Source organism: Hypanus sabinus, chromosome 10 (genome assembly GCF_030144855.1).
Source record: "Hypanus sabinus isolate sHypSab1 chromosome 10, sHypSab1.hap1, whole genome shotgun sequence".
Classification (NCBI taxonomy): Eukaryota; Metazoa; Chordata; class Chondrichthyes; order Myliobatiformes; family Dasyatidae; genus Hypanus; species Hypanus sabinus.
This window is the reverse complement of record NC_082715.1, coordinates 60,369,639-60,396,326: the sequence shown is the minus strand read 5'-3', so window position 1 is coordinate 60,396,326 and position 26,688 is coordinate 60,369,639. Positions and strand designations below refer to the sequence as shown.

Sequence of the window (26,688 nt, the reverse complement as noted above, 5' to 3'; positions counted from 1 at the left end):
ACAGAGTTGGTCAGTTTTTCAATGTTCATCGTCAGCCAGGTCATACTGTTCATGAACTCCCTGTCGGTTGCCTCCATATGCTCCAGTATTTGTGCTTTTTTTAAAGTTTTAAGTCCTCCTGCGCGAGAGCCAACAGCTGTCCGTCATTTGGCAATTTCCTTTTAAGTTTTTCTAGTCTGTATCTGCACCAACGCGCACTTTCACAGCGAGATTCAACACCAAGCATGTCGCTTGTTTTCTGTTGATGTGTCCTGCGCGTGCCCAGTAGGAGGAGATTCGCCCAAATACCCATTTTAATGTGGATGGAGGTATTTTCAAAAACGCTCGGTGTGGATGTCTATAGTTTTTACACGAAACCGGTGTTTTCAAAATTATCTGGTCTAGTGTGGATGTAGCCTAAGACAGCATTTGATCTTTTGTTGAATTAAGGGTATCAGTAGAATTGAAATCAATAAGAAACATTAAAAAAAACTCTGCACTGGATAACTCCATTTGCATCTCAGATGGTTGAATTTCTAGCATCTGCAGATTTTCTCATTTGTGCCAGGGTATTGCTGCCTGTGTTTCCCAGGGCAGTGTTTTCAGTGTTTCCATTTCAATTGCCTCTCACTTTATCAGAAGAAAAGTGGACATAGTCAGTCAGTCATTGCATGGAGTTTGGTTCCATTTGTAGTTTCTCAGCCAATGAAAGCAGTAGTGTTGCATGCAACAAGGTCTGATCACTCTTGGGCAAATCAAATGGCAAGTAATGTTCACACTGTACAATGCTAAGCAATGACAACTGTTAATAAAAGTGTAACCTCCACCTTCTCTCTCATAATAAGTAGCATTATCATCAAATCTGCCATCAATCTCATTAGGTTCACCAGTAACCAGAAATTTAGCCAGACCAGCCAGAGAAATATTGTGAGCAGGTCAGAGTGCTGTATCTTTTGATTTTCCTCTGCTTTTGCACCACCTGCAACCTGCGTGTTAGGTGTGTGCTCAATTGCCTGGATAGGTAGTTCCATTGATGCCTGTAAAGATCAACATCATCCAAGATAACTAGGATACTAAAGTACCTCATCCATCTCCGTAAATGTACCATCCTTTCATCACTAACCCACTAAGGCTGAAGGATATGCAACTGAAACATATTGCTGGATTACATTTGTTTAGACAGTTACCTGTTTACATTTCATAAGCAGAACAGGTTTGTGTTGTGCTGGAAAACAAATTCTTTACACTTGGGTTTAGAAAGCAGCTATAATTTTGTTACTTCTATCCTATATGGAAAATAAGATATAGAATGTTTAAATAGAATGGAACGTGTGGTTCTAAGTTTCCTGACCCAAGTTCAAAAGTAGCATGTAACCATCATGCTATGTATTTCCCTGAGAAGCAGAAGTTTGAACAGAAAAATAACTATCTTTTGAAAAAGCAGTGAAAGGGAAGCAAAGAGCAGTATAGAATGTAGCATACAAAACATTGTGTCTGGATTTCTTGGCTGTTGAGTGTGTGAGTATCCGTCCAAGGGTATGTCAGAATCTTGCACAAGTAATTTAAAAATTATTTTAAGATTTGTTGCTTTGATTAAATATGGCCAACTGCAACATTTGTGCTGGTTATGAAACTAAGGAACTATGAGATAGTAAAATTTGCATTGTCTTGCTCTTGCTAACATACAAACTTATATGGATTAGGAATAGGCATAAGATAATTGATCCTACATAATTTCACTTGATGGGATGTTTTGCTCAACTTCACATTCTTGGAAAGTTTCTGCTCTTTTCTCATCAAAAATATATTTTTGCCTGAAAAATGTTCAAGCACTACTTCCAATTCCCTTTAAGGAAGATAATTCTATAGAATTCACTGAGAGAGTGAAAATGACTATCACAAGTGATTAATTTTTATATTTTTAACAGATCTTTTAGTTTTATATTTATCTTTGCATAGAATGCTTGGTATTGCTTTCACTGAACTAACATTTAATGTGCTGTTTATGGTGGCCTTCAAGTAATGTCAAAATGGAGCTATTTAGGTTGCTCAGTGTGATGGTCCATAATCCTCAAGCAAAGATCAATGCATCTACTACTTGAGGGTCATAAGAGTTCCAGATTCCCACCACGCTTAAGTGATTTTTTTAAAATTTTGCCTTCTGGTCTCTTCTAATCCAGCTACCAATCAACTTTAATCTCTGCCCCATAGTTAATAATTTTTGTCATGGAAAATAACAGCCTGTTCTCTCTGTTACTGCCTCTCATAATTTTGCACACCCTGATAAAATATGTATATGGCATAATTTGAGGGTTAAGTTTGATCTCCTTGTTCTTATATTCTGTTTGTTTATGCCTACCTTTGGCATACACACCAAGATTCCTCATCTCTTCAGTTCTTACTTTCCTACCATTTATCATGTAATTCCTTGCCTTATTTGCATTCTCCCTAATATATTGCCATTTAATTGGCACCTTTGTGTTTGCCTATCTGTACCATTGAAATTTTCCTGCAGTTATTCTTCCTCACCATCAACCACTTGGATAACTTTGGTGAACTGCAGTGTATTAAGTCAAGGTCAATATAACAAAAAAGGACCTAATATTGAGCCATGAGGAACCCATGGGGTTCCAGTCTTCTCTTAGTTCTTTCCTCATGGAACCAGTTTTAATTTTTCATGCCTCTTGGATCTCATAAGCTTTTTATTTTAATCTGAGAAATTGTCAAATACTTTGCTGAAATCTGTATAGACTAAGTCATTGTGCTATCTCATTCCTCCTCCTTGTTATCTCTGCAAGATTCATTCATTTCTGTTTAATGTGACCTTGCCTTAATAAACTCATGCTGACTAATCTTAATTAATTTGTACATGTTCGGCACAGCATTGTGGGCCAAAGGGCTGTAGGTTTTCTATGTTCTACATTCTTACATCTTTATTTGTCTTTTGGAATTTTTATCCCTTTTAGCGTCTCTGGGCTATAGATAATTGGGCCGTTAATTTTCTAACCAGCTGTGTTATATTTGTCATGTTTCTCCATACTTTTAGCCAGAGATTTTAAAAAAACTACGATCAGAGCTAGCAAGTTTTTCTCCTGTGGAATGAATTTTTATGGTCTGGCAACTTAACAATTTTAAGATGCTGAATCATTCTCCCTTCTTGCTTATTATTTCTGATACTTCACATTTTTTCCTTTATTTGTGTGTCAGTATTTTTGCCACCACCCACTCCACACTCAACTATTCCTCCTTTTGAAAGCATATGCAAAGCTACCAACAACAAGCTCCCATATTGTGCTTCATAGAGGCTACTCATTCCTTTTGTTATCATGCATTTTTATACTACTTTGGATTCTTCCTGTCCACATTTTCTCATGCACCTTTGTTGCTTAAGAACCCTTGTGAGCTAAAGAATGGACTTGGGAGAGCTTGAAGGGGGCATGAGAAGGCCTTGGCCTGTAGGATTATGGAGAACCCCAAGGCGTTCTATGCGTATGTGAAGAACAGAAGGATGACAAGAATGAAGGTGGGGCTGCTAAAGGATAAAGAAGGCAGCATGTTCCTGGAGGCGGAGGAAGTTGGGGGGGGTCCTAAATGAATACTTCACTTCAGTATTCACAAGTAAAAAGGACCTTGATCAGGGTGAGGTCAAAATAGAACAGGCCTGTGTGCTGGACAGTATGGAGATTAAGGAAGAAGTAGTGTTGGATCTTCTTAAAAACATCAAGGTTGATAAATCCCCAGGGCCGGATGTGATATATACAAATACTTTATTGTCACCAAACAATTGATACTAGAGCATACAATCATCACAGTGATATTTGTTTCTGTGCTTCACACTCCCTGAAGTACAAATCAAAGTAAATATAATAAAAATTTAAATTATAAATCATAATTAGAAAATAGGAAAGGGAAAGTACGGTAGTGCAAGTCAGGTTGCTGTGGGAAGTGAGAGAAGAGATCACTGGAATAGTAGCTATGATCTTTAAATCCTGTTTGGCTGCAGGGGAGATGCCGGAGGATTAGAGAATGGCAAATGTAATTCTCTTGTTTTAAAAAGGTAATAGGGAGAATCCTGGGAGCTATAGACCGGTGAGTCTTATGTCGGTGGTCTGCAAAATATTGGAAAGAATTCTTAAGGATAGGATCTATGAGCATTTGGAGAAATACAGTCTACTCAAGACTACAGTCAACATGGCTTTGTTGAATGGAGGGTCATGCCTCACGAACCTAATTGAGTTTTTTGAAGAGGTAACAAAAGAAATTGATGAGGGTAGAGTGGTAAATGTGGTCTACATGGACTTTAGCAAGGCATTTGACAAGGTCCCCACGAGAGACTCATCCAGAAAGTCATGAGGCATGGGATTAGTGGAACCTTGTCTGTTTGGATAAAAAAATTGGCTTACAGAAAGAAAGAGGGTAGTAGTGAAAGAAAAGTATTCTGGCTGGAGTTCGGTGACCAGTGGAGTGCCGCAAGGATCTGTCCTGGGACCCCTGCTATTTGTGATTTTTATAAATGACCTGGATGTAGAGGCGGAAGGATGAGTGAGTAAGTTTGCGGATGACACAAAGATTGGAGGAATTGTGGATGGAGCTGTAGGTTGTTGAAGGTTACAAGAGGATATAGACAGGGTGCAGAGTTGGGCAGAAAAGTGGCAAATGGAGTTCAATCTGGAAAAGTGTGGGGTGATGCATTTAGGAAGGACAAACCAGAAGGCTGAGTACAGGGTTAATGGTCATTTACTTAAGAGTGTGGATGAACAGAGGGACCTTGGGGTTCAAATCCATACATCTCCCAAGGTCGCTACACAGGTTGATAGGATAGTTAAGAAGGTGTATGGGATGTTAGGCTTCATTAACAGAGGGATTGAGTTCAAGAATAGCAGGGGTCATGTTGCAACTCTACAAATCTCTGATGAGACCACACTTAAGAGTATTGTGTTCAGTTCTGGTCACCTCATTATAGGAAGGATGTGGAAGCTGTGGAGAGGGTGCAGAGGAGATTTACCAGGATGTTGCCTGGATTGGAAAACAAGTCTTATGGGGCAAGGTTAGCAGAGCTGGGACTTTTCTCTTTGGAGCGTAGAAGGATGAGAGGGGACTTGATAGAGGTCTACAAGATTATGAGAGGTATAAATAGGGTGGATAGCCAGTACCTGTTTCCCAGGACACGAATAGCAAACGCCAGAGGGCACATGTACGGAGTAAAGGGAGAGAAGTTTGTGGGAGACATCGGGGTAAGTTTTTTTTTACACAGAGGGTTGTGGGTGCCTGGAGTGTCTTGCCTGGGATGGTGGTGGAGTATTAAAAACATTAGGGGTATTTAAGAGCCTCTTGGACAGGCACATGGATGATAAAACTAGAGAGTTACGGGGTAGTGTGGGTTTTAAGGAATATATGGGTCAGCAAAACATCGAGGGCTGAAGGACCTGTACTGTATTCTAGAGCTCTAGTGCTTTCCTCTTTTCAAGCCAGCTTGTTTCAAGCTGAAGATGGTTGGCTATTGCCCTGGGAAACTCCTTATGCAATGTCTGGGGGTGCACATGATTTGCCCTTATTTGTCTGGCTGCAATTTATCTAGTAGAATTCTAAAAGATGTCCTGCTGACTTCTTAATACAAAACAAGATCCAAGTATGGCTCAATATCCAAGAGCAGTTGCTTGCTTCCCCCTGACTAGAGTGCAGCCAGCTCTAAAGGAACTGAAGTGATCTCTGCCCCCAAGTCATCTTGATCTAAAGTGAGTGTGATTGTACTGGCCTCCTAGTGAGTAATGGATGCTTGCAATACTTCCCATCATTTTGGTAACTGGGGTTAGACTGACAAGACAGATTTGTCTATGTGACATGCTTGGTAAATCCCTTTGTGTTAATTGGATATTTGTGTTTACTGGATTAGCTTGGTTAATTCTTGTACATTAGTTTTATACACTCAAACTGGGTGTTATTTCTGCTACAGTGAGCTATTTTTGGATGATTTATGTAATTTTCTTTTGTGATCTTAAGACCTCTTAACTATTTATTTACTCCTCTCTTCTAACCCATTCCTTTTCCTTCCATCTCTCTTGCTATTGTAACTGTTCCTTTCCACTGAAATCAATCTTTTATTTGTAAATTGTGGAAGACTAACTGACATTGTTCACTGATCCCTGCCTTTACTTTTGGTATTTATATGATAAAACTAATTTAATTGATGGTAAATGTTCTGGTTTATAACCCCCTTTTTAAAAATGATCATAGGACATCTCTCACCTTCTGAGACGGATGGGGATATGCTTGGTTATGACCTATATAGCAGTGCACTGGCTGACATCTTAAGTGAACCAACTATGCAGCCACCTATTTGTGTTGGACTTTATGCACAATGGGGAAGTGGAAAATCATTTCTTCTGAAAAAGCTTGAAGGTAAATGATGATGATACTTCTATAGAAGGTTGGTGATTTATTAGTTCTGGATTTTTGACTTTCACAAATGTGATTTCTGCCCACCATTGAAACAGTATGTTTTTTAATTTCTTTGTTCCTGTCTCAACAAGTTGGTTTGATTTTTTTTCTTGTATTGTCTGGAGCTGAATAGCATGTTTTTCTATTTCTCTGTATGCAGCTTCGTTAGTTATATTCCCTTCAGCCTGATTATTCAAATATTGTGTGAGGTCAAGAAAGTCTAGAAATATTTAACCCAAGTTAAACTATGCAGGGCATAAACAAAGGTTGTGTTACAAGAATGCATGACCACTTCTGCAGTATTATGTGCATCTCTGAGTACACTATACTTTTATCATTATGATTTCACTTCAAGGGAAAAATTAAACGACAAAAGCAAAATTAGATAAATGTTATTTGTATTTGCTGGAATTTGAAAGTTAAGGGGTGAAATTATTTAATATGTATAATAGTTTTGAGCATCTGATCGGGTGGATAAAGCATATATCCAAAGGTTGAGGTACTCCACACCATGTGATGTTAGTGTAAACAAAATTAAATCCAAGCTTTTCAGGAATGAAGTTTTAAAATATTTTGATATGCATAAATTTGGAGAAATTTAATTTGTCCACAGTGCCAGTGACCCAGGTACAATTCTGCTGAAGTCTTTAAAGATTGTGTATGTTCTCCCTGTTACTGCATGGGTTTCATCTGGCTGCTTTGGTTTCTACCGACATTCCATTGACGTATGGGTTAGGTTAATTGATCAGATGGTGTGACTGGGCTGTGTGCGCTCATTGGGCCGGAAGGGCCTGTTACCGTGCTAAAATTCAAAACAGGAAAAAAGTGATGAAGGGTCTTGGCTTGAAAATTGATTGTTTATTCCATTCCATTAAAGCTGCCTGACCTGCTGTGCTCCTCCAACATTTTGTATGTATTACTCTAGACTTCCAGTATCTGCACAATCTTTTGTGTAAATACTTTTAAAGCTGATATTAGTGTATTTTTGAAAATCCAGAAGTGTTGTGGGATAGAAAGAAAAGGCATATATGTAGAGTTAAATCATAGTTCAGCTGAAATGGTGGAAGCACTTGAAATAAGTATTCTACTTTCATGTTTTTATGTCCCAGAGAATTCCAGTAATCAACGAAGTTTAATTGGGTAAATCATTTTATCTGTATTAGGACTTTTTGCAAGCAGTACACTTTTACACTCTTATTCTCATTCTTGCCTTTAGATGAAATGAAGACTTTTGCTGGGCAGCAAGTGGAACCACTTTTCCAGTTCTCTTGGCTGGTGGTATTCATTACTGTCCTGATCTCTGTGGGGACAGGTGTATTACTTGGCTTTGTAGTTGATCTGAAGCTCGGTGTAGCAGTTGGATTGAGTCTGCTGGCACTTATTTACATCTTCTTTGGTATGTTTAACTCTGCATAAAAGCACATCTGTTGGCTATTATTGCTACCTATAATGAAATACAGTTGTGTTGCCTTGCAGCACATTTAATGGGGAAGGAGGGGATTGTGGTAGCAAGTCTGAATATTCAAGTCTTCCCCTACAGCCACACTCAGCATTTGTCCTTGCTTCTGATGGTTGTTCATCGTGTCCTGTGATGACAGGTAACCTGTGAGGGAGAGTTTTAAAAGTGGAAAAGCCATTGATTGCAACAGTTTCACTCTCTTGACCTCAGAAGTCAAGTAGTATGAACAAGTGTCACAAATTAGGATCTTGCTTGGTTGCAGTGGATGACCTGATGTCTTCTATGCCTTGTTATGCCCTTTGCTGTCCATGGAGCGTTGCAGTACTGCTTTCTTAGCCATTGGATCTCACAGTAGATCTCATCCGGCCAGTCCACTGGAGATTACTATGCATGCTATGGCAGGCATGTCCCTATCTCACCACGGTATGAGTCTACTGGCTACCCTCACCTGGTTTAGCCCCCCCCACCAAAAAAAAGTGGTGTGCCAGGGTGTGGCTGCTGTCACATACAGTTACTTCGAGCCACAGGTGAGAGCTGAGTGTCTGGTAGAGTCCAAATGTGAATGAGATGCCTGGAATGGACATGACATGCCCCTTCACCAGAGGAGCTACTCCTCCCTTATCACCCCACACACCTCACCTTGCCTCTATAGCTGCCTTTTCTGCAGCTTCTTTATGGCTACTGGAGAAAGCCCTATTAAGGCTCCGACTTGCTTCCACTCTGTTCATAATGGCAGTGGTTCCACAGTTCTGATCTTTGTGGGAAGCCACCATTGGAAACAATTCAGGTAAAGTGTTAACATATAACTTTGGGTGGAAAGTATTCTAAAGATGTCTTTTTAAATTGGGCTTACTTTGCCAATTACCTGAGTTATTTTGTGGGCTGACACAGATTTACCTACTTCTGGGCAAATTTGGCAATGCAGCAAGATTGTATAAACTAGAAATTTAATAAATTGCCAAATAATCTGTTCGAACATGATGCTTATGTCCCCATAACAGGGAGATCAGGTCTTGGTTCAGCAGCTCTGTTGAATCACAGTTATTCGAATAGTATAGCATTTGAAGCAGTAGGGCAATTTGCTGCTTCAAATTTATGGTGATGTCTTAAATCCACTGTTTTCTGAGTTTAGAACTGAGGATGCCACCACATTAGGAAGCTGACACAAATGTTCAAACAGTAGCAAACCAAAGCAGGTCTGATTTAACCAAACAATTTTGAAAGCCTTTGTATTATTTCCCCCCCTCAGACTTGGGAGCAGTGAAAACTCTTACCAGATATTGTTTTTATCCTGAAATTAGCAAAGTTCCTCTGTGAGCCTTCCATGAAACCATTCATAGAATACAGCATAGAATCAGACCCTTCATCCCATCTACTTCATGTTGATCTGATCTGCGACTTAGTCACATCTACTTGCACCTGGACCATATCCATCCAAATTCCTCTCATCCATGTACCTATCCAAACTTCTCTTTAAGTTACAATTGAATCCACATCTCCACTGCGGCTGGCAGCTTATTCCACACTTGCACTGCCCTCTGAGTGAAGAAGTTTCCCTTCAGATTCCCCAAAACATTTCACTTTTCACTCTAAGCCTGTGACCTCCAGTTCTAGCTTTATCCACTCCAAAGGGGGAAAAAAAAGCCTGCTTTCATTCACCCTATCAATACTTATAGTTTTGTATGCCACAGGAAATTGTTTCTGCCCTGATGATTCTATAAGATAACATCTATTCAAGAAATCTATCCATTTCTCTCCTAAAGGAATTTTGTGGTTGCATGAATTTGCATTATGTCGTAGAATTTAGAAAAGTGACATCATAGACCTCGTCTAACCTTATAAAACTTAACATTGTGGCCTCTAGTCATTCCTAAACTATTTAATTAAAACACTGTCAATTCAAATACATCTACTACTCCGTATTTGTTGGATCATTCCAACATTTATGGTTCTGTAAAGTGTTCCCCAAATGACAATCATGCATAAGAGTCCAAACACTTAATTTAGCTTAGAAATTCTGAAGAAAGTACTACCTTCTAAATACCTTCTAGTGTTTGGGCTCATATGTTTCGTGAGAATTGGAAGAAATATTTGGTAGGAATGTTGATATATTTAATATTTCCCAGTAAATGCTGAATCACTGCACCTTATAATTCAGGTTCTGTCTTCTCTGTTGGTTCGTCATGTTGAAGGACAACAAGTTAATATTTTTTTTAATATTTTAATGTTCAAAGCAATTATTTACTTCGGTGGTCGGCAAGAAGGAGAAAATTGGAGTTGGGCCTGGGTTTTGAGTACTAAGCTTGCACGGCAAATTAGCTATTTGGAACTGCTGCTTAAACTGATGTTTGTGAACCCACCAGAACTACCAGAGCAAACCTCCAGAGCATTGCCTGTCAGGTAAAGATCAATTTTTAAATCACCTGATATTGATTTCTATCACTTCAGTCTTGATGTTCTATAAAATTTTCAAACTTCTTTGTTTGCTGTCAACATGGACCTCCAACCCTGGGTCCTGCCAGGCTCAGGGTTTGTTGGCCTTTGTGCTCTGGGTCTGCAGACCTCAGACCCTGTCCTCTGGCCTAGGGAGTGCTCTATCTGGAACATTGACCACTGGCTCCTTCTCCTAGCTCTTTATTTACTGCCTCTGACTGCTCTTTCCTGTCCATAAACCTTAATCCAACACCTAACTTCCCATGCTATCTCCAAAAGCAATCCCTGTGAACCTAAAAATTCTTAAGTCTGAGCCACAGACCCACAACCATCTGCAGCTTGGCGCCATCTTGAATCTTTCAGGTCCATATGTATTCTAGTCCAGGACCCTTCTGACCTTTTAAATGTTTCCTGCATTTTCTGTTTTGAGTTCAAGTTTTCAACGTGCTGTTTTTAGATTTTCTTTCTTTGAATAGAATGAAATGCTTACAAATTACAATACCATTCAAAAGTCTTGGGCACATATATCTAACTAGGGTGCCTAAGATTTTTGCACAGGACTGTGCTTGTTGACATGGAGTAGAGAGCAAGTTTGTAAATCTGGCAGGAGTAAAGAATGTTGGGAATAGTGAGGATGGAGTGCCACAGGAGGGGTGTGGGATAGGTGGCAAAGAAGTGCCAGGGGCAGGGGGATGGTGTGGGTGCAGTCACACCCCTGACACACCAGGTAAGGTAATTGGAATCCAAACAGTTGGTTTACTGATTATTGCAGAGCTTCCCGTTCCCTCCCCTCTCCCTTCCCCTTTTTCCAACAGTGATTCCACTCTCCCTATACTCTTCCCGCTCTTAATCCACAATAGAGACCCATAACAGAATTGGGTTTCTTGTCATTCACATATATCATGAGATTTTTTTTTTGCGGCAGCAGGACAATGGAATACATAAAATCACAATAGTACTGTGCAAAAGTCTTAGGTACACTGTCTATATTTATATGTGTGTGTACCTGAGACTTTACCACAGGACTGTAAATGCATAGAAATAAAAACTGGTCTAAGGAAACTGTCCAATTTCTCTCCCAACTTCCAGTTTTAGTTTATAAATAATTTAGATCAGTTCATATTTCATTTTGACTTGTCTACCATGTAGTATGAATAAAGTCTTATGTCAGGCTATTTTTACTGATGGATATTTTATGAACATCATTTTGCTTTGAAAATGATCAACAAAAGGTCTTTTGACAACATATATAATATCTGAAATCAGTTGAAGGGCCAAATGTGTCACACTAAAATCATTTTCTATAATTGTCTTTATAATTATTGTCCTTTGAATCACTTTAATGCACTTTTTTGGATTTTGTTTTTCTAATTTTCCAATTTAAGAAATGCATATTAAACATTCAAATACACTACACGCTGTCTTCAATGATTTAATAAGCTTAATTCATTTAAAACTTTTCCTTTTCTGTTTAAAAGATTTATGTTTACAGATTACAATAGATTGTCTAGTGTTGGTGGGGAAACGTCTATGGCTGAGATGATTGCAACTCTTTCTGATGCTTGTGAAAAAGAATTTGGTTTTCTGGCAACAAGACTTTTCAGAGTCTTCAAGACTGAAGATACACAAGGTATGAATCAGCAGTGAAAACATTGCTAAAGCAAACAAGATTGTTGGGTTACTTTCATATTATATTTGATCTCAGTGAGTTTTGGTCTGCACAGAGTGTTACCACCTCGATAACATTACCTAGTTCTTGCCTGCCCCAACTCATCTGTTCTTGAAATCCCTAAACTTCATTATTTCTAATTTTGATTATTCCAGTGCACTGGTTATTTCAGGCCAAATTCCGCTGAAACAAGATCTTCTAAGACTTTGCTGCTCCTATTCTAACCTACTTGAAATTCCATTCACCCAATAATTCTACCCGACAATTCTACCCAACGCTACATTGGTTCCTGACTCCTTTTCACTGAATAGACTACTTTTGTGTCACATGGAAATAAAATTGCCTTCACCTTCTGAACTCCAAGAACATAGGATTAATTGTTCAATCTTTCCTCATAAAACAATCCCTCCATACCCAGGATCAACCAAGTGAACTTTCTCTGAATTGCCTCTAATGATGGCACAATATCTTTTAAGTAAGGGAACCAAATCAGCTCACAGTACTTAAATTACAACAGTTGCAAAATGTATAAGGCACTGATAAGTTTTGAAATGAACTAAATACTATGAATTTTCTGTTGTATATATTTTCTGTAATGTGCTACCCTCTAAAAGGAGCAGTAACATTAATACTGTTGATTTGCATATCTACAGGAAAGAAGGGAGTGAAGAAATGGAAAAAGACCTGCTGTATCCCATCATTTGCCATCTTTATTTTTATTTTGGGTTGCTTTGTTGCTGGCGTCTTGCTTCTGGCAGTTTTCAAGGCAGATGAGGAACAGCTGACAGTTAATGCTATTCTGATATCTATTGTTTGCATCATTGGTTTAGCAGTAGTTTTGAACTGCCATACATGGTGGCAAGTGCTAGATTCTGTCCTTCACTCTCAGAGAAACCGAGTTTTACATGCAGCTTCTAAACTTCACAAGCTAAAGCCTGAAGGTTTTATGAAAGTAAGTGTTTTGCATTTATGAAACAAAAGGGAAAAAAATTGTCTTCAACTTTGGGTGTATGAATGCAAAATAAATATATAAACTTTTAAAAACATTAATGAGTTGAATAAGAAATGGATCTGTTTATGTATCAAAGCATTGATTGAAAATAATTCCTTACATTATATTCAGAAGTGTCAAATCAGAATCAGGTTCGTTATCACCGGCATATGTTGTGAAATTTGTTAACTTAGCAGCAGCAGTTCAATGCAATACATAATACAGAAAGTGAAAAAATAATTGAGTAAATCAATTACAGTATACGTATATTGAATAAATTAAAAATCGTGCGAAAAACAAATAATTTTTTTTTAAAGTTAGTGTTCACGAGTTCAATATCCATTTAGAAATCAGATGGCAGGGGATAAGAAGCTGTTCCTGAATCACTGAGAGAGTGCCTTCAGGCTTCTGTACCTCCTACCTGATGGTAATAGTGAGAAAGGGCATGCCCTGGGTGCTGGAGGTCCTTAATAATGGATGCTGCCTTTCTGAGACACCGCTCCTTGAAAATTTCCTGCGTACATTGTACACTAGTACCCAAGATGGGAACCGACTAAATTTACCACCCTTTGCAGCTTCTTTTGGTCATGTGAAGTAGCTCCCAACCCCACCAATATCAGACCGTACTGCAGCCTGTCAGAATGCTCTCCACAGTACATCAGTAGAAGTTTTTGAGTGTATTTGTTGATATAAACTCCTCAAACTCCTAATGAAGTATAGTCGTCGTCTTGCCTTCCTTATAACTGCATCAATATGTTGGGACCAGGTTAGGTCCTCAGAGATCACGACACCCAGGAACTTGAAACTACTTGCTCTCTCCACCTCTGAACCCTCTGAGGATTGGTATGTGTTTCTTCATCTTGCCCTTTCTGAAGTCCACAATCAGCTCTTTTGTTTTATTGATGTTGAGTGCAAGGCAACACCAATCCACTAGTTGGCATATCTTGCTCCTGTACGCCCTCTCATCTCCATCTGGTATATCATCAGCAAATTTAGAAATGGTATTTGAGCTATGCCTAGCCAAACAGTCATGGGTATAGAGAGAATAGAGCAGTGGGCTAAGCACACATTCCTAAGGTGCACCAGTGTTGATTGTCAGCGTGGAGAGAGATGTTATCACCAATTTGCACAGTTAGGAAGTCGAGGATCCAATTGCAGAGGGCGATACAGAAGCCCAGGTTCTGTAGCTTCTCAATCAGGATTGTGGGAATGATGGTGTTTAAGTGCTGAGCGATAGTTGATGAACAGCATCCTGAGATAGGTTATGTTGTCCGTGTGGTCTAAGGCTGTGTGAAGAGGCATTGAATTGTCCTTCGTATTCTTTGTAATGGATAGGACGAGCGTTGTAATGGATATAATTCATGTACTAGAACACCTAGATTAATCTGACCTTCATTCACTTGCAGTCTTTCTACAATTAAATAATCTACCTTCTTGATTTCTTTTACCAAAGTTCACAACCTCATATTTTCTACATTAAATTCCAGTTGCTAGTCTTTTGCTCACTCACTCTTTCTATATCTGGTTTCAGAATCACAGTACCTTTATCATTTATGCCCTTCCATCTATTTTTATATCATTGGGAAATATGGAATATGCTGTTCCTTTGTTCAGGTCAAGAGCAAACCCTGCAATATTCCACTAGTTACCTCCTCCCTGTCTGAAAAATAGCCATTTATTCCAATTTTTGTTGGCGGACAATTTGCAATCCATTCTAATAAACTTAGTGTTATACCATGAGCTTTTAATTTATGCCTCTCATGTAGCACCTTGTCAAATGTTTATTGGGAAGGAACATACACTACATCTAAAGGTTCCCCTCTTGTCAACTCTCCCAGTTATGTCCTCAAAAAGAATTTGAGCAAATTTGTCAAGCATAATTTCAGTTTTCATAATATCTTGTTGGATGGGTTTAAATCTACTCAGCTTTCCTGAATATTTTGCTATTCCTCTTTGATGGTTGGGGTGGCATCTTGGCAACAAGAGCTGCTAAACTTAGTGGCCTGTAGTCCCTGCTTTCTGTCGTTTTCCTTCTTTAAACAATGGAGTCACTTTGGCTGTTTTCCAATCTCTTGGTGCCCTCCCAAAGTTCAGCAAGTTATGAAAAATGTCAACCAATAGGTCTGCTGTCTGTGCAGCCACTTTCTTTAAACCCCTGATGACCATCTCCATTAGACTCTGGAGTTTCTCCAGTATTTTATCCCTTTGTAATTGGGACTTGTAAGTTCTTACATTTTTTTAACATTAACCTTTCTGATATCTTGCATATGTCTTACCTGGTGAGAAGTTTCAGGGAAAAATATTGATTGTGTCTGCCATTTTAAAATTTTCTGTTATTAATTCACCAGCCTCATTCTCTATAGGCCCTACATTTGACTTGGCTTCCCTCCTCCTATTTATGTAACCATAGAAATTTTTACTGTTTGTTTTTTATATGACATATATGTTTTCTCTCAAAATTCTTTTCTCCTTCCTATGAGGTCTTTTGTCTTTAGCTTATTTTTCCAGAAGTTGTTTGAAATTGAACTTAAGAACCTCTGTGTGAAATTAAATGAACTTGAGCAGAGCCAACAGAGCAGCTTCATATCAGCCAAAGATCTCTGGAGTGGCCGTGTCTGCCAGTTATTCCATCATCTTGAGAGATTCACAGTCAAATCAGTGCTCCAGAACCAAGTTCAGACATTTTACCGAACTCCAATTATTATCCATTGATTATTGGCAGAATGTGTCCATTAATGTTAGATGAAAACCTTAAAAGCTGTTATGTCTTCCAACATAAACAGTTTGGTACTTGCTGTCTAAACTCTGATGAAGATTAAAAGTAATTGAAGGCTGTCGGGAGGAAAAGTAAAATTTCATAGACTAAACATAACATTGTGAATTGTAACTAAGAGAATGGGAAAAAAATAAGTACACTATTCCCATGTAATCAATTTTGATTTTGAGTAGGTCTATAGTTTTAATTTTTTTCTGTTCAGAAAGTTTTGAACAGTATTTATTTCTCAGTAAGAGTTAATTTAAAATAGAGCATTTCTTTGGTGACAAAAAAGTGTATTTACTTTGAAAGGTTCTAAAAAACGAAGTGGAACTCATGGCCCGGATGGCCAAATCAATTGATGGCTTTACTCAGAATCAAACGCGACTTGTGGTTGTTATTGATGGCTTGGATGCATGTGAGCAAGATAAAGTCTTGCAGATGTTAGATACGGTAAGAATTATCTCCACAGTTTGTACATTGATTCATTTGTTATTAATCAACAGTTGCAAGACAGGGTGATGAGTACATTGTTCTGCAGACTATCATATTATTGGAAGAGTATAATAAATACAGGCATCCCTTTGCATTAAATTAAAAATGAAATTGTATGTTATTCATTAGTCATAGAAAGTACAGCACAGGAACAGACCTTTTGGCTCTTCTAGTCCCTGCCAAAACAATTTAAACCGCCTACTTCCATTGACCCTCACTGGGCCCATAGTCCTCCATACCCCTACCATCTATGTACCTATACAAACATCTCTTGAGCGTTGAAATTGAATTTGCATGTACCACATGTGCTGGCAGTTCATGCCACGCTCTCACAACCTTCTCAGTGTGGAAGTTTCCCCACCTGTTCGCCTTAAACTTTTCACCTTTCACCCTTAACCCATAACCTCTGGTTGTAGTCCCACCAAACTTCAGTGGAAAAAGCCTGCTTGCATTTACCTTTTATATAATAATTTAATTATATAATTTTATATACCTCTATCAAATTTCTCCTCATTCTTCCATGTTTCAAGGAATAAAGACCTAACCTATTCAATCTTTACTACAAACCAGAGTAGCCTTTCTCACTGTTCACTACACCCCCAGTCTTACTGTTATCCAGAAATTTGCTGATCCAGTTAACCACATTATCATCCAGATTATTGGTATAAATGATAAACAATAATGGACTGAGCTCAGAACCCCTGCAGCATTCACCTAGTCACAGACCCCCAGTCAGAGACAACCGTCTACTACTACTCTCACGAAACCAATGTCTGAATCAATTTTCTACCTTATCTTGAACGCTGAGCGATTGAACTTTCTTGACCAACCTCCCCTCTGAGCTCTTGTCAAATGCCTTACTGAAGTCCATGTAGACAACATGCACTGCCTTGCCTTCATCAACCTTTCTGGTAACTTCCTCACAGAATTCTATATGATTGGATTGGTTGGACATTACCTACCATGCATGAAGCCATCAGAATAACTTTCCCATTACTGATGCCATGCTCACCAGCCTGTAACAAATGCAATTGTTTCTTTTATTTAAGTACCTTTTTAAAAAAAAAAGATTTTTTTTTAATTTTCTGCTACTATTGTTCAAAATAATGCTTGCAGTTAGATTGCAAATGAATTTGTGCTAAATCCTTAAAGGTTACAGTACAGGTAATATCATGGCTACCAGCGCTGATTTGTTATTTGGAGAAAATTGAGCTGTATCTTTTTGCCATTCTTAAATGTGTTTTTGAATATGAAATTTGGAAAGTTGTTGTCCTTTGTTTACCTGGTGCTTCGTAAGTTTCATTACGCAACTACCTCAATATGAATTCTGTATTCGTAGATATGTACATGTCTGTAGCTATGTGAAGTTTGTGTAATTGTTCGCTAGTTAAACACAAAACTTTGCGGAAGAGGTTAGGGTTGTCCATTTGAAGTGTAAGCAAATTTTAACCATGTGTTAATTACTGCCAATTGAGCTATGATCTCCAGATATATGTATCCAAGAGTAAAGTCTAATTTTTTTTTTGAATTTTAATCATGAGAGTTTTCAAATAAATGTACAAATAGCTACTTCTTTAGTCTTCATCTTTCTGTTCTTTATTTTACATAGAATTTGATTTTTGCTTTGATTTTCACTTCTTTGGGTGGAAGAAGTACAACTACAAAAACAACTTCTGCTGGAATCTGAAGTAAAAGATGCTGCTGGAAATGATTAGTGGGTCACACCAACCTGAAATGCTAACTTCATTAACATACGCAAAATTGAAAAAAGCATGTATTCTAATGCACATTCGTTCCCATATTACATCCTATATTTGCAGCTCTGCAAAGATAACTCTTTGTTAAACATTAGTGAGATTGCAGATGGAGTACACTGAGGAGTTTGTGCTCCATAATACAAAGTTGGTTGAAGCATTAGGAATTGTGTTGATTCAAAGAGGTTGGTTGCTATGGGAATTAAATATATAATAGGAAAATTAATCTGCTTTTGCTTTAAATTATCAGGAGATGGGTATGCTTCAGTATCTGTGAAATACTTGAGATACTATCAATTTTTCTTCCAGGTGAGAGTTCTATTTTCAAAAGGTCCCTTCATCGCTATTTTTGCTAGTGATCCTCATATCATCATAAAAGCTATCAATCAAAATCTGAACAGTGTTTTAAGAGACTCTAATATAAATGGACATGACTATATGAGGAATATAGTCCATCTGCCTGTGTATCTTAACAGCCGTGGGCTTAGTGCAAAGAAAGTTTATGCTGCAGCGCCATCTAATGGAGATGTTGGAAACTCAGATTATACAAGTAAGATTTTTATCATTGACTAAAATTTGCATTGGGTTATTGGCTGTCGCCCTGGGAGTTTAAAAGATTTAACAGACTTGTTTTTTTTATTGAAGGCTGGCATGAAGATAATGATAGAAAACTTTCACAGCACAGCTTGGGAGAATTGACCAAACTTGGCAGTAAAACAGCACTGAATCGAAGAGTAAGGAACTGTTTTAAATCAGCTTTCCTTTCATCAGAAAATTCCATGCTGCAATTTTAGTGGTAATCTGCAAAGCGTATTGGCTGAAGTTATCAACTTTCAATAGTCACCTCAAGAAGAGAGAAAAATTATCTAGTCAGGAATATTATTTTGTGGCCATGGACTCTATTGAATATTAAGTCACTATTTATAAAAGATGAGGACTGGAAATCTTTGGAAGGTAGTAACTTTTAAAGAATAAAACCAGGGTCTTTGTTTACATTTACTTAAGTACAATTGATAATGATGGTACACAATTTCCTTCTTCCAATCTTAATGAAATGTGTGTATATTTTAAAAGAGTTCTTTGTTATTCCACAGAGTAAATAGAAAAACAGCAATAATAATAATAATAATGCCTTCTATAAATTACTAACTGTCAATAATAATGTTTTATATACCAATCAGGTTAATTAAAAATAGTTGTCTTTTGTCAGAGTGCACCTTGGATCAACTGTGGCTCTCAAGGTGTTGCTGCATGTTATATTTGATATATTGACTGAGTTCAGTAGTTAGTTATAGAAATAGAACATAGAAAATCTACAGAACAATACAGGCCCTTCAGCCCACAAAGTTGTGCTGAACATGTCCTTACCTTAGAACTACCAAGGCTTACCCATAGCTCTCTATTTTTCTGAGCTTCATGTACCTATCCAGGAGCCTCTTAAAAGACCCTATCGTTTCTGCCTCCACCACCACGGCTGACGGCCCATTCCACGCACTCACCACTCTCTGCGTTTTTTAAAAAAACATCTTACCCCTGACATCTCCTCTGTACCTACTTCCAAGCACCTTAAAACTATGCCCTCTCATGCTAGCCATTTCTGCCCTGGGAAAAAGCCTCTGACTATCCACACAATCAATGCCTCACATTATCTTGTACACCTCTATCAGGTCACCTCTCATCCTCCATCTCTCCAGGGAGAAAAGGCCGAGTTATGGAGACATCAGGTGCTTGCTGATAGGGATGAGTTAAACCAATCATTCTTTTATCCATACTTTGACCAAATTGATGGCAGAGGCGAAAGCCAAGAATATCTTTATTGGCTGTACATTCTGCATGTCACAGTGGCACCATTAGAATTTTGTAATGAATTTAGTATTGAATTTGCCTGGATGAGAAATTATTTAGGTGTCCCAAGTGTGAAGAAGATTCAAGTGTTAGTGATTGGTAAGACTATGTGTATGCTGCCATTGTTGTCATTTTAAAGGTACCAATAATTTCTGTAGGAAATTCTAGCCTGACAGCAAACTGCAGTTATCTTTTGGCACAAGATATCAATGATTCTGTTTTTCCAAGTAGATATTAAAGTAGCCTCATCTATTTGCTCTGGTGGTAATGAAAGAACCTGCAGCAATATTTCAATAAAGGAAAATTTGATTGTTCTCTGTGTGAACAGGATACATATCGTCGTCGACAGATGCAGCGTCAAGTTACAAGGCAAATGTCTTTTGATCTTACAAAGCTTTTGGTTACAGAAGACTGGTTCAGTGACATTAGTCCACAGACTATGAGGCGATTGCTCAACATTGTTTCAGTAACAGGTGAGTAACAATTATAATTCAAACAGGTATGTAGTTTCCATGTAAATGTACTTTCAATTATGTTTCTGAGTTCATATCTGCTTCATAAAAGGTACTTTGTTAACACATGTATATTCACTTTAAAATAGATGCTTGATAGGTTGTATATTGCATCGGTATGTTATCGTACCTTATTGTTCAGTGGTCTTTGCGTTCATCGTGTATTAATATTTAGTCTTGCAGTGTAGGTGGTGGTGTTATTCAGCTGCCAGGTGCTTAATGAGATGGAGTAGTGATAGAATTAGTCACACGTTCATAGATTATTGGTTTGCTGTTATTTCTGTACTTCCTGGTCATTAGTTTCTTTTTCCTTTGATTATCTTCTGGTAGTATCATCACACATCAACTATTTAAGTGCTAGCCTCCTGAGGAAATAGTTGCAGGTGCGCTTTCTTGCCTGTGGCATCAATGTGGTTGGATTAGGACAAGCCATTGGTGATGTTCGCTCCTAGGAAGCTGAAGTTCTCAACCCTCTCAATTTCAGCATTGTTGATGTAAACAGAAGCATGTGCACCATGACAGCACCCCTTCCCCCACCTTCTAGAAGTCAGTGACGAAGTCTTTTGTTTTGCTGGTGGTGAAAGTGAAATGCATTTAAATAAATTGACAATTTCATCAGCAGTTTAATAGTAAAATAAGTCACTTCCTGCTATATAAATATGATTGTGCTGTGGAATAGAGACAGGTAATTTCCTCCCGAAGAGTAGTTGAGAACAGCTGCAGTTTTCAGTTAAAGTGGGGTTCAAGATGGCTACTTGAACTCAAGGGATGCCAACAAACCAGATCCTTCATAATTTTAAATCATATATTTGTTGCAGAGCTTTTTCTGTGGTCAAGCTTGCCCCGTGCTGATTTGCAGTTCTCACTGAGCTCAGGACTTGCCTGTCACTGTCCTATCACAAAGTGAAACTGGGGGTGAGGTGCTGACTGGGCCCTCTGCTCATGGATCCTGGGGCTCCATCACAACTCTTAAAAAGTTCAGATTAATTTAAGTAATATAGACATTTATTTTAATAAAATTATTTTACTGGAAGATAGTTTAAAACATTTCCATAAAATTAGCCACATTTGAACTGATCTTCAGTTTAATCCAGGCTGACAGCCATATTTAAGTGATCAGCTTTGGTCATCCTTTGCATGAAGCTGAAGTGCTAGAATTTTGTGTTGTGCCCTGGACTCTGCTGAGTTCAGCTGTGGAATGCCAGCTCAGATATGCAAGTGCTTGACCTTCAGCTGTTCTCTCACTTCCAAGGTATATGACTAGACACAGATGTCAGACAAGCTGAGGATATTGCTAGGGACTTTTTCTGGAAATATCAGCCAGAAGTGAGTACTGGGGACCATAACAGTAATAGAGGGCTGGCCCACAGCCAACATGAAAAGCCACGATGGGCAAGAACAGGACTATTTCCAACAGAAGCTGTTGAAACGGCTGCTTTATTTTCCAGCTGTGTGACAGGATTGGGGAACAATATTTTTAATAGTGAAAAAAGGAAGAACAGTGATACCATATTTAACATTGAATTTCAAATAATAAAAATTAAATTTCAAATTTGAAACGGTGTCATTATTTTAAGGAGAATCCATCTGTTGTCCATGCTGGAATACGTTTTCCATATTAATATCTTTGCAAAAATAAATCTTTGTAGCTCTGAACTGGAGAAAAATACTATTGGCGTCCAGTAAAAATATTATTAGCACCAATGTGTGACAAACACAGATGGTAATAAAAAGGCAGTTAAGTTTTGTAGGAAGGAGCTACATATCAACATACAGTAAGAATTTTAAGTTAATGTGGATTAATTGTGACTTTCCTATACAATAGTAGCCCTTTTTTTCATTCAGAAATGGTTGTAAAACTCAGGTGGGCTTTGTATCAAAGCACTTTTACAGTTATTGGCACGTTTTTATAATATCATTCCCTTGAGAAAATATGCTTGTTATTGTTTGCTTTAGCATAATGTTTAAAAGTAATTTGAAGATGGAGAAATGAAAGAAAAAAAAGCTTGTAGAATTTTAAAAATTGTAATTAATTTATATAAATTATAGCAACAAACATTTGCTGGGGGAAGTCAGTGGGCTGATAAGCATCTTCCGGGAGGAGATGTGGGTGTGTGGTGGGGTGGGGAAGGAAGAAATTGTTGACATTTTATGTTAGTACCCTGTGCCAAGACTTGTAATAAATTTTAAAATGTAATTACATTTAATTAAGGACGTCTACTAAGAGCAAACCAAATTAGTTTCAACTGGGATCGGCTTGCCTCTTGGATAAACCTCACAGAACAATGGCCGTACAGGACATCTTGGCTTATTCTATACCTGGAAGAGACTGAGAATGTTCCAGATCATCTCACCTTGAAAAACATTTATGAAAGGTATACAGAAATATAATCAAAATTCATTCCTGCATTTCTGATGTCCTTGACATAAAGTTACATATGGTACCATTATGAAATGATTTTTTTGTAATCCTTAGTTCTCTACGCAGTTTTTATAGAACATTACAGCACAGTACGGTCTCTTAAGCACATGACATTGTGCCTACCCTTTAACCTGCTCTAAGATCAATCAAACCCTTTCCTGCTAACAAAAACCTCCGTTTTTCTGAAAGTCTAAAGAAAAGCTTTTAACAGACTGCTGCTAATGTTGAATTTAAGATTTATCTTGTGATTCATTGCTATTTTTGAGGAATCTCTTCTGATTGTACAGTAACATCTTAAGATTAGATCTATATTGTAGTTGTTAGCACAGCGTATAATTGTATGCCAAAACATGGGTGACACAATGACGCTACAAAGTACTACCAGTGATGCCTTCAAGTACTTTGTATACTATCCAGCACCTTGTTCTTCATAACTTCTGCCATCACCAACAGAAGCCTACCACTAAGCACATCTTTACCTTCCCCCACTCCACCCCTGCTATCTGTAGGGATTGGTCTATGTGATTCCCTCGTCTACTCATCTCTCTTTACTGATCTACCTCTTGGCATTTAGTGCAAGCATGGCAAATGCTTCAGCATTCAGCCTCAAACAGTCCTTCCAGGTGAGGAAACATTTCAGCTGTGAGTCTATCAGACTTGTCTACTGAATCTGGTGCTCCCAGGGCAGTTTTTACCTTGGTGAGACCCAACGCACATTGCAGGACTGGTTTGTTAAGCACCTTCGTTCTGTCACCTGCAAAAGGCAGAATTTTCTGGTAGTTACCATTTCCTTTCATCTTGCCATTCCCATTCTGACATGTCTGTCAACATCCATAATTGCCCTTTACTGCCACGATGAGGTCAAACTTGGGTTTCAAGGAGCAACACCTCATATTCTGAAGGATAGCCTCCAATCTGATGGTGTGAGCATTGATATCTCTGGCTTCCAATAATTTCTCCCTTCTCTCTTTTTCCATTCCCCATTCTGGTTCCCCTATCACCCTTTCTCTTCCCCTCACCTGACCATCACCTCCCTTTGGTTCTCCTACTGCTTACCTTTCTTCCATGGTCTATTGTCTTCTATTAGATTCTCTCTCTTCTGCTCTTGACTCTTCCACCAATCATTCCCCCCACCCCCAAACATATTATTCTTGCTTCTTCTCATCTCCTTTCCAGTGCCGATGAAGAATCTTGGCTCTAAATGTCAACTGTTTATTCTCCTCCATAAATGCTGCTTGACTTACTCTGTTCCTCTAAAATTTTGTGTGTGTTCCAACATCTGCAGAATCTCTTGTGTTCAAGAAAATACATGTAGCCATCACAGATTGGGAGAATCGGGCAATTGTTTGGCTTTAACATCAGTCACTGGACTGCTTTGAGGTGGTACTCACTACTCTTGAAGTTGAAAAGAGTGAGAGAAGAGATAGAACCCTTTGTCCTCAGGTAGCTGGCTCGAGGGAAAATGTCTGCATTTTTGGAGGTAGATCTGTCATATAGGGATCAAATCACAGTCATCTCAGGATCTACGTGTATGTAGATCATTGGTAGAGATCATCCTTTAATCGAAGGTTTACTGATAGTAAGCAGGGGTATTAGTGTAACCCATTTTCTCGTTTTTATGTCTGCAATTTTTTTTAATCGGGGTCAAAGGTGAGGGGCAGAAAATGATTTCTCACTAGGTGCTCCTGCTTTAATTTGAAAATCATCCAACCTGTTTTGTAGACCACCTACTGTAATCAGACTGCAGGAATAACCTCCAATTTCCAGTTGCCTGCACTTTAATTCTCTGTTCTACTTCCATTTTGTTCTGTCTGTGGTGTGCTCCACTGATAGAAGACCTGAAGTGTCTCACCATGCTTCATTTGTCAGAATATTGAATTCTTTAACTAGATAACATGCTCACTTTTCCTGTCTTTATGGGAGCCATTTCTGCCTGCAATCTTTTTTGTTTTAGTGTGTAGTTTGGCCTACTGGACATGTCCCAGTATTTTGGAATCACATTAGATGCATAGTGGACAGTCAAAGTAGTTCAACCAGATTCTATATGTTATGTGGCTTATTGCTGCTTAGAGAAATTCCCTTCGTTTCACCCACATTTATGTTACCTAGACTAATTTGTATAAGTCTAGCCTGTCAGGAAGGTCCCACTGCCTTACTGCTAATCAACTCACTACACAGAATAAAAAAGCTTTATGTCTTGATAAGTACTGCCATTAAGCCACTTCGGCATTTCTTTGCAGACATTCTTTGTTCTGCATAATACTCCTCCAACATGCCTTTTGAAAACTAACTTGCAACTCTTCGTTTTCAGTTCTGACAAGATTGCAGACCCAAGACATTGACTGTTTCTTTCTCTGCAGATGCTGCTGATCTGTTGTGGTTTTCTATCTTTGTTTCAGATTTCCTGCATTTAAAAAAAAATTTTAATAAGATGCAAGGCAATTTGGGGGTTAAATTTGATAATTTTCCTCAATGCTTTGTGTCTTATTGTCATAATAATATTGAAAAATTAAACACAAATAGTAACTTCTAGATTTTATTATTGGGATAACTCATTGCTGAGAGGGGAGGTAGGTAGAAGCTTTCAGATTATGGAAGTTTTATGTAAACATGCCATCTCCAGGAAACTTTACAGTTATGAATAGAAGACACTCTTACAGTAATTGTATTTTTGCTCTATACAATAGAAATGATGTGTCAGTTGCTAACATTAACTGAACAAATAAAGCTATTGCATTTGATACTAGGCTAAGTGAAAGATGTTTTTGGATGATCTGGTCAGTGCTTTCATTTTATAATAATGCCCATACAATTTATAATCCAATTTTGTATTGGATACGTGGTAGAGCTGTTCAAGCTGTATGTGAATACAGAACTGCAAAGCTTCTTGCAGATGGAAGACATTTATTGACATCCTATATCGCTATGGAGATTGAGCTTCGGGATTTAGCTGACAAAATTATTTTTGTCAGTTTCATATAATGTGGCAGTTGACAAGAAATTTTAAGTCTGCTGAGCGAACCCTGTTAACTGCCTAACCGCACACGGTTCTTAGACTTTTATACATTTTCTTTGTGCATTGGACAATTGTTATCATTGAAAAGATGCTTTCAATTTTGTTTTTATTTCCAGTTTGACTTTTGTTTTCTGTGTTCAATGAATATAATGTTTGATGGATCATTTGTAGAGATGATATTTTAATTTTATGCTTTCAAAAAATTTGATCTATTATATGCATTACTGTTCTGATTTTGTTTGAATTTGATTTGTGATTTCATTATGACTGATTAATAGTGTTTGGAAAATTATTTTTCTTTTGCTTTAAACTTAGTCTTTTTTGATCCTTTGAAAGTGTCTCTGAAGTTGGTTTAAATAGCATTCTTGGAAACTATTTTGAACATAAAATAGTAAAATATTCTGTTTTTCTTTTTGCTAGCACCAGAAGCAAGTAATATTTTAATTTATGTAATATTATTTCCTTTGGTTCATATTAAGGCTTTCCAAAAACATACCAACTACCAAAGATGTGGAACCACTTCTAGAAATTGATAGTGATATTCGTAGCTTTGAAATATTCCTCTCTTCGAGAATGCCTATTCTTTCAGCACGAGACGTGAAGACATTTCTACCATGCACAGTGAATCTGGATCCTAAGCTGCGTGAAATTATTGCAGGTCTGTATTGCTAATATGTCAATCAAACAAAATCTTTGACAGCCACATATGTTGGCATTTCCTTGTTCCCTAGTATATTTCCTTTTTTCTATTTATAATGGAACCCACTTAACCTTTTGATCATTGCAATTCCACATATAGAGTCATAGAAAATTTCAGCACACAAACAGGCCCTTCAGCCCATCTAGCCCATGCTAAACTATTTAAACTGCTTACTGCCATCAGTCTGCACTAGGACTATAGCCCTCCATACCCTTACCAT

The 26,688-nt window shown here is 38.0% G+C and overlaps 1 protein-coding gene across 2 annotated transcripts in view; it reads left to right on the top strand.

Annotated features, from left to right (window-relative positions):
- Positions 1-26,688, top strand: part of LOC132400696 (kinase D-interacting substrate of 220 kDa-like) — a 95,492-nt gene that overhangs the window by 40,007 nt on the left and 28,797 nt on the right. For both annotated transcript variants that reach the window (XM_059981928.1, XM_059981927.1), the window contains exons 14-24: positions 6,214-6,378; positions 7,634-7,813; positions 10,111-10,276; positions 11,788-11,939; positions 12,632-12,930; positions 16,037-16,177; positions 18,283-18,523; positions 18,619-18,707; positions 20,147-20,291; positions 22,543-22,705; positions 26,248-26,426. In XM_059981928.1, the coding sequence (XP_059837911.1) occupies positions 6,214-6,378; positions 7,634-7,813; positions 10,111-10,276; positions 11,788-11,939; positions 12,632-12,930; positions 16,037-16,177; positions 18,283-18,523; positions 18,619-18,707; positions 20,147-20,291; positions 22,543-22,705; positions 26,248-26,426 (1,920 nt within the window). The remainder of the gene's footprint in view (positions 1-6,213; positions 6,379-7,633; positions 7,814-10,110; positions 10,277-11,787; positions 11,940-12,631; positions 12,931-16,036; positions 16,178-18,282; positions 18,524-18,618; positions 18,708-20,146; positions 20,292-22,542; positions 22,706-26,247; positions 26,427-26,688) is intronic.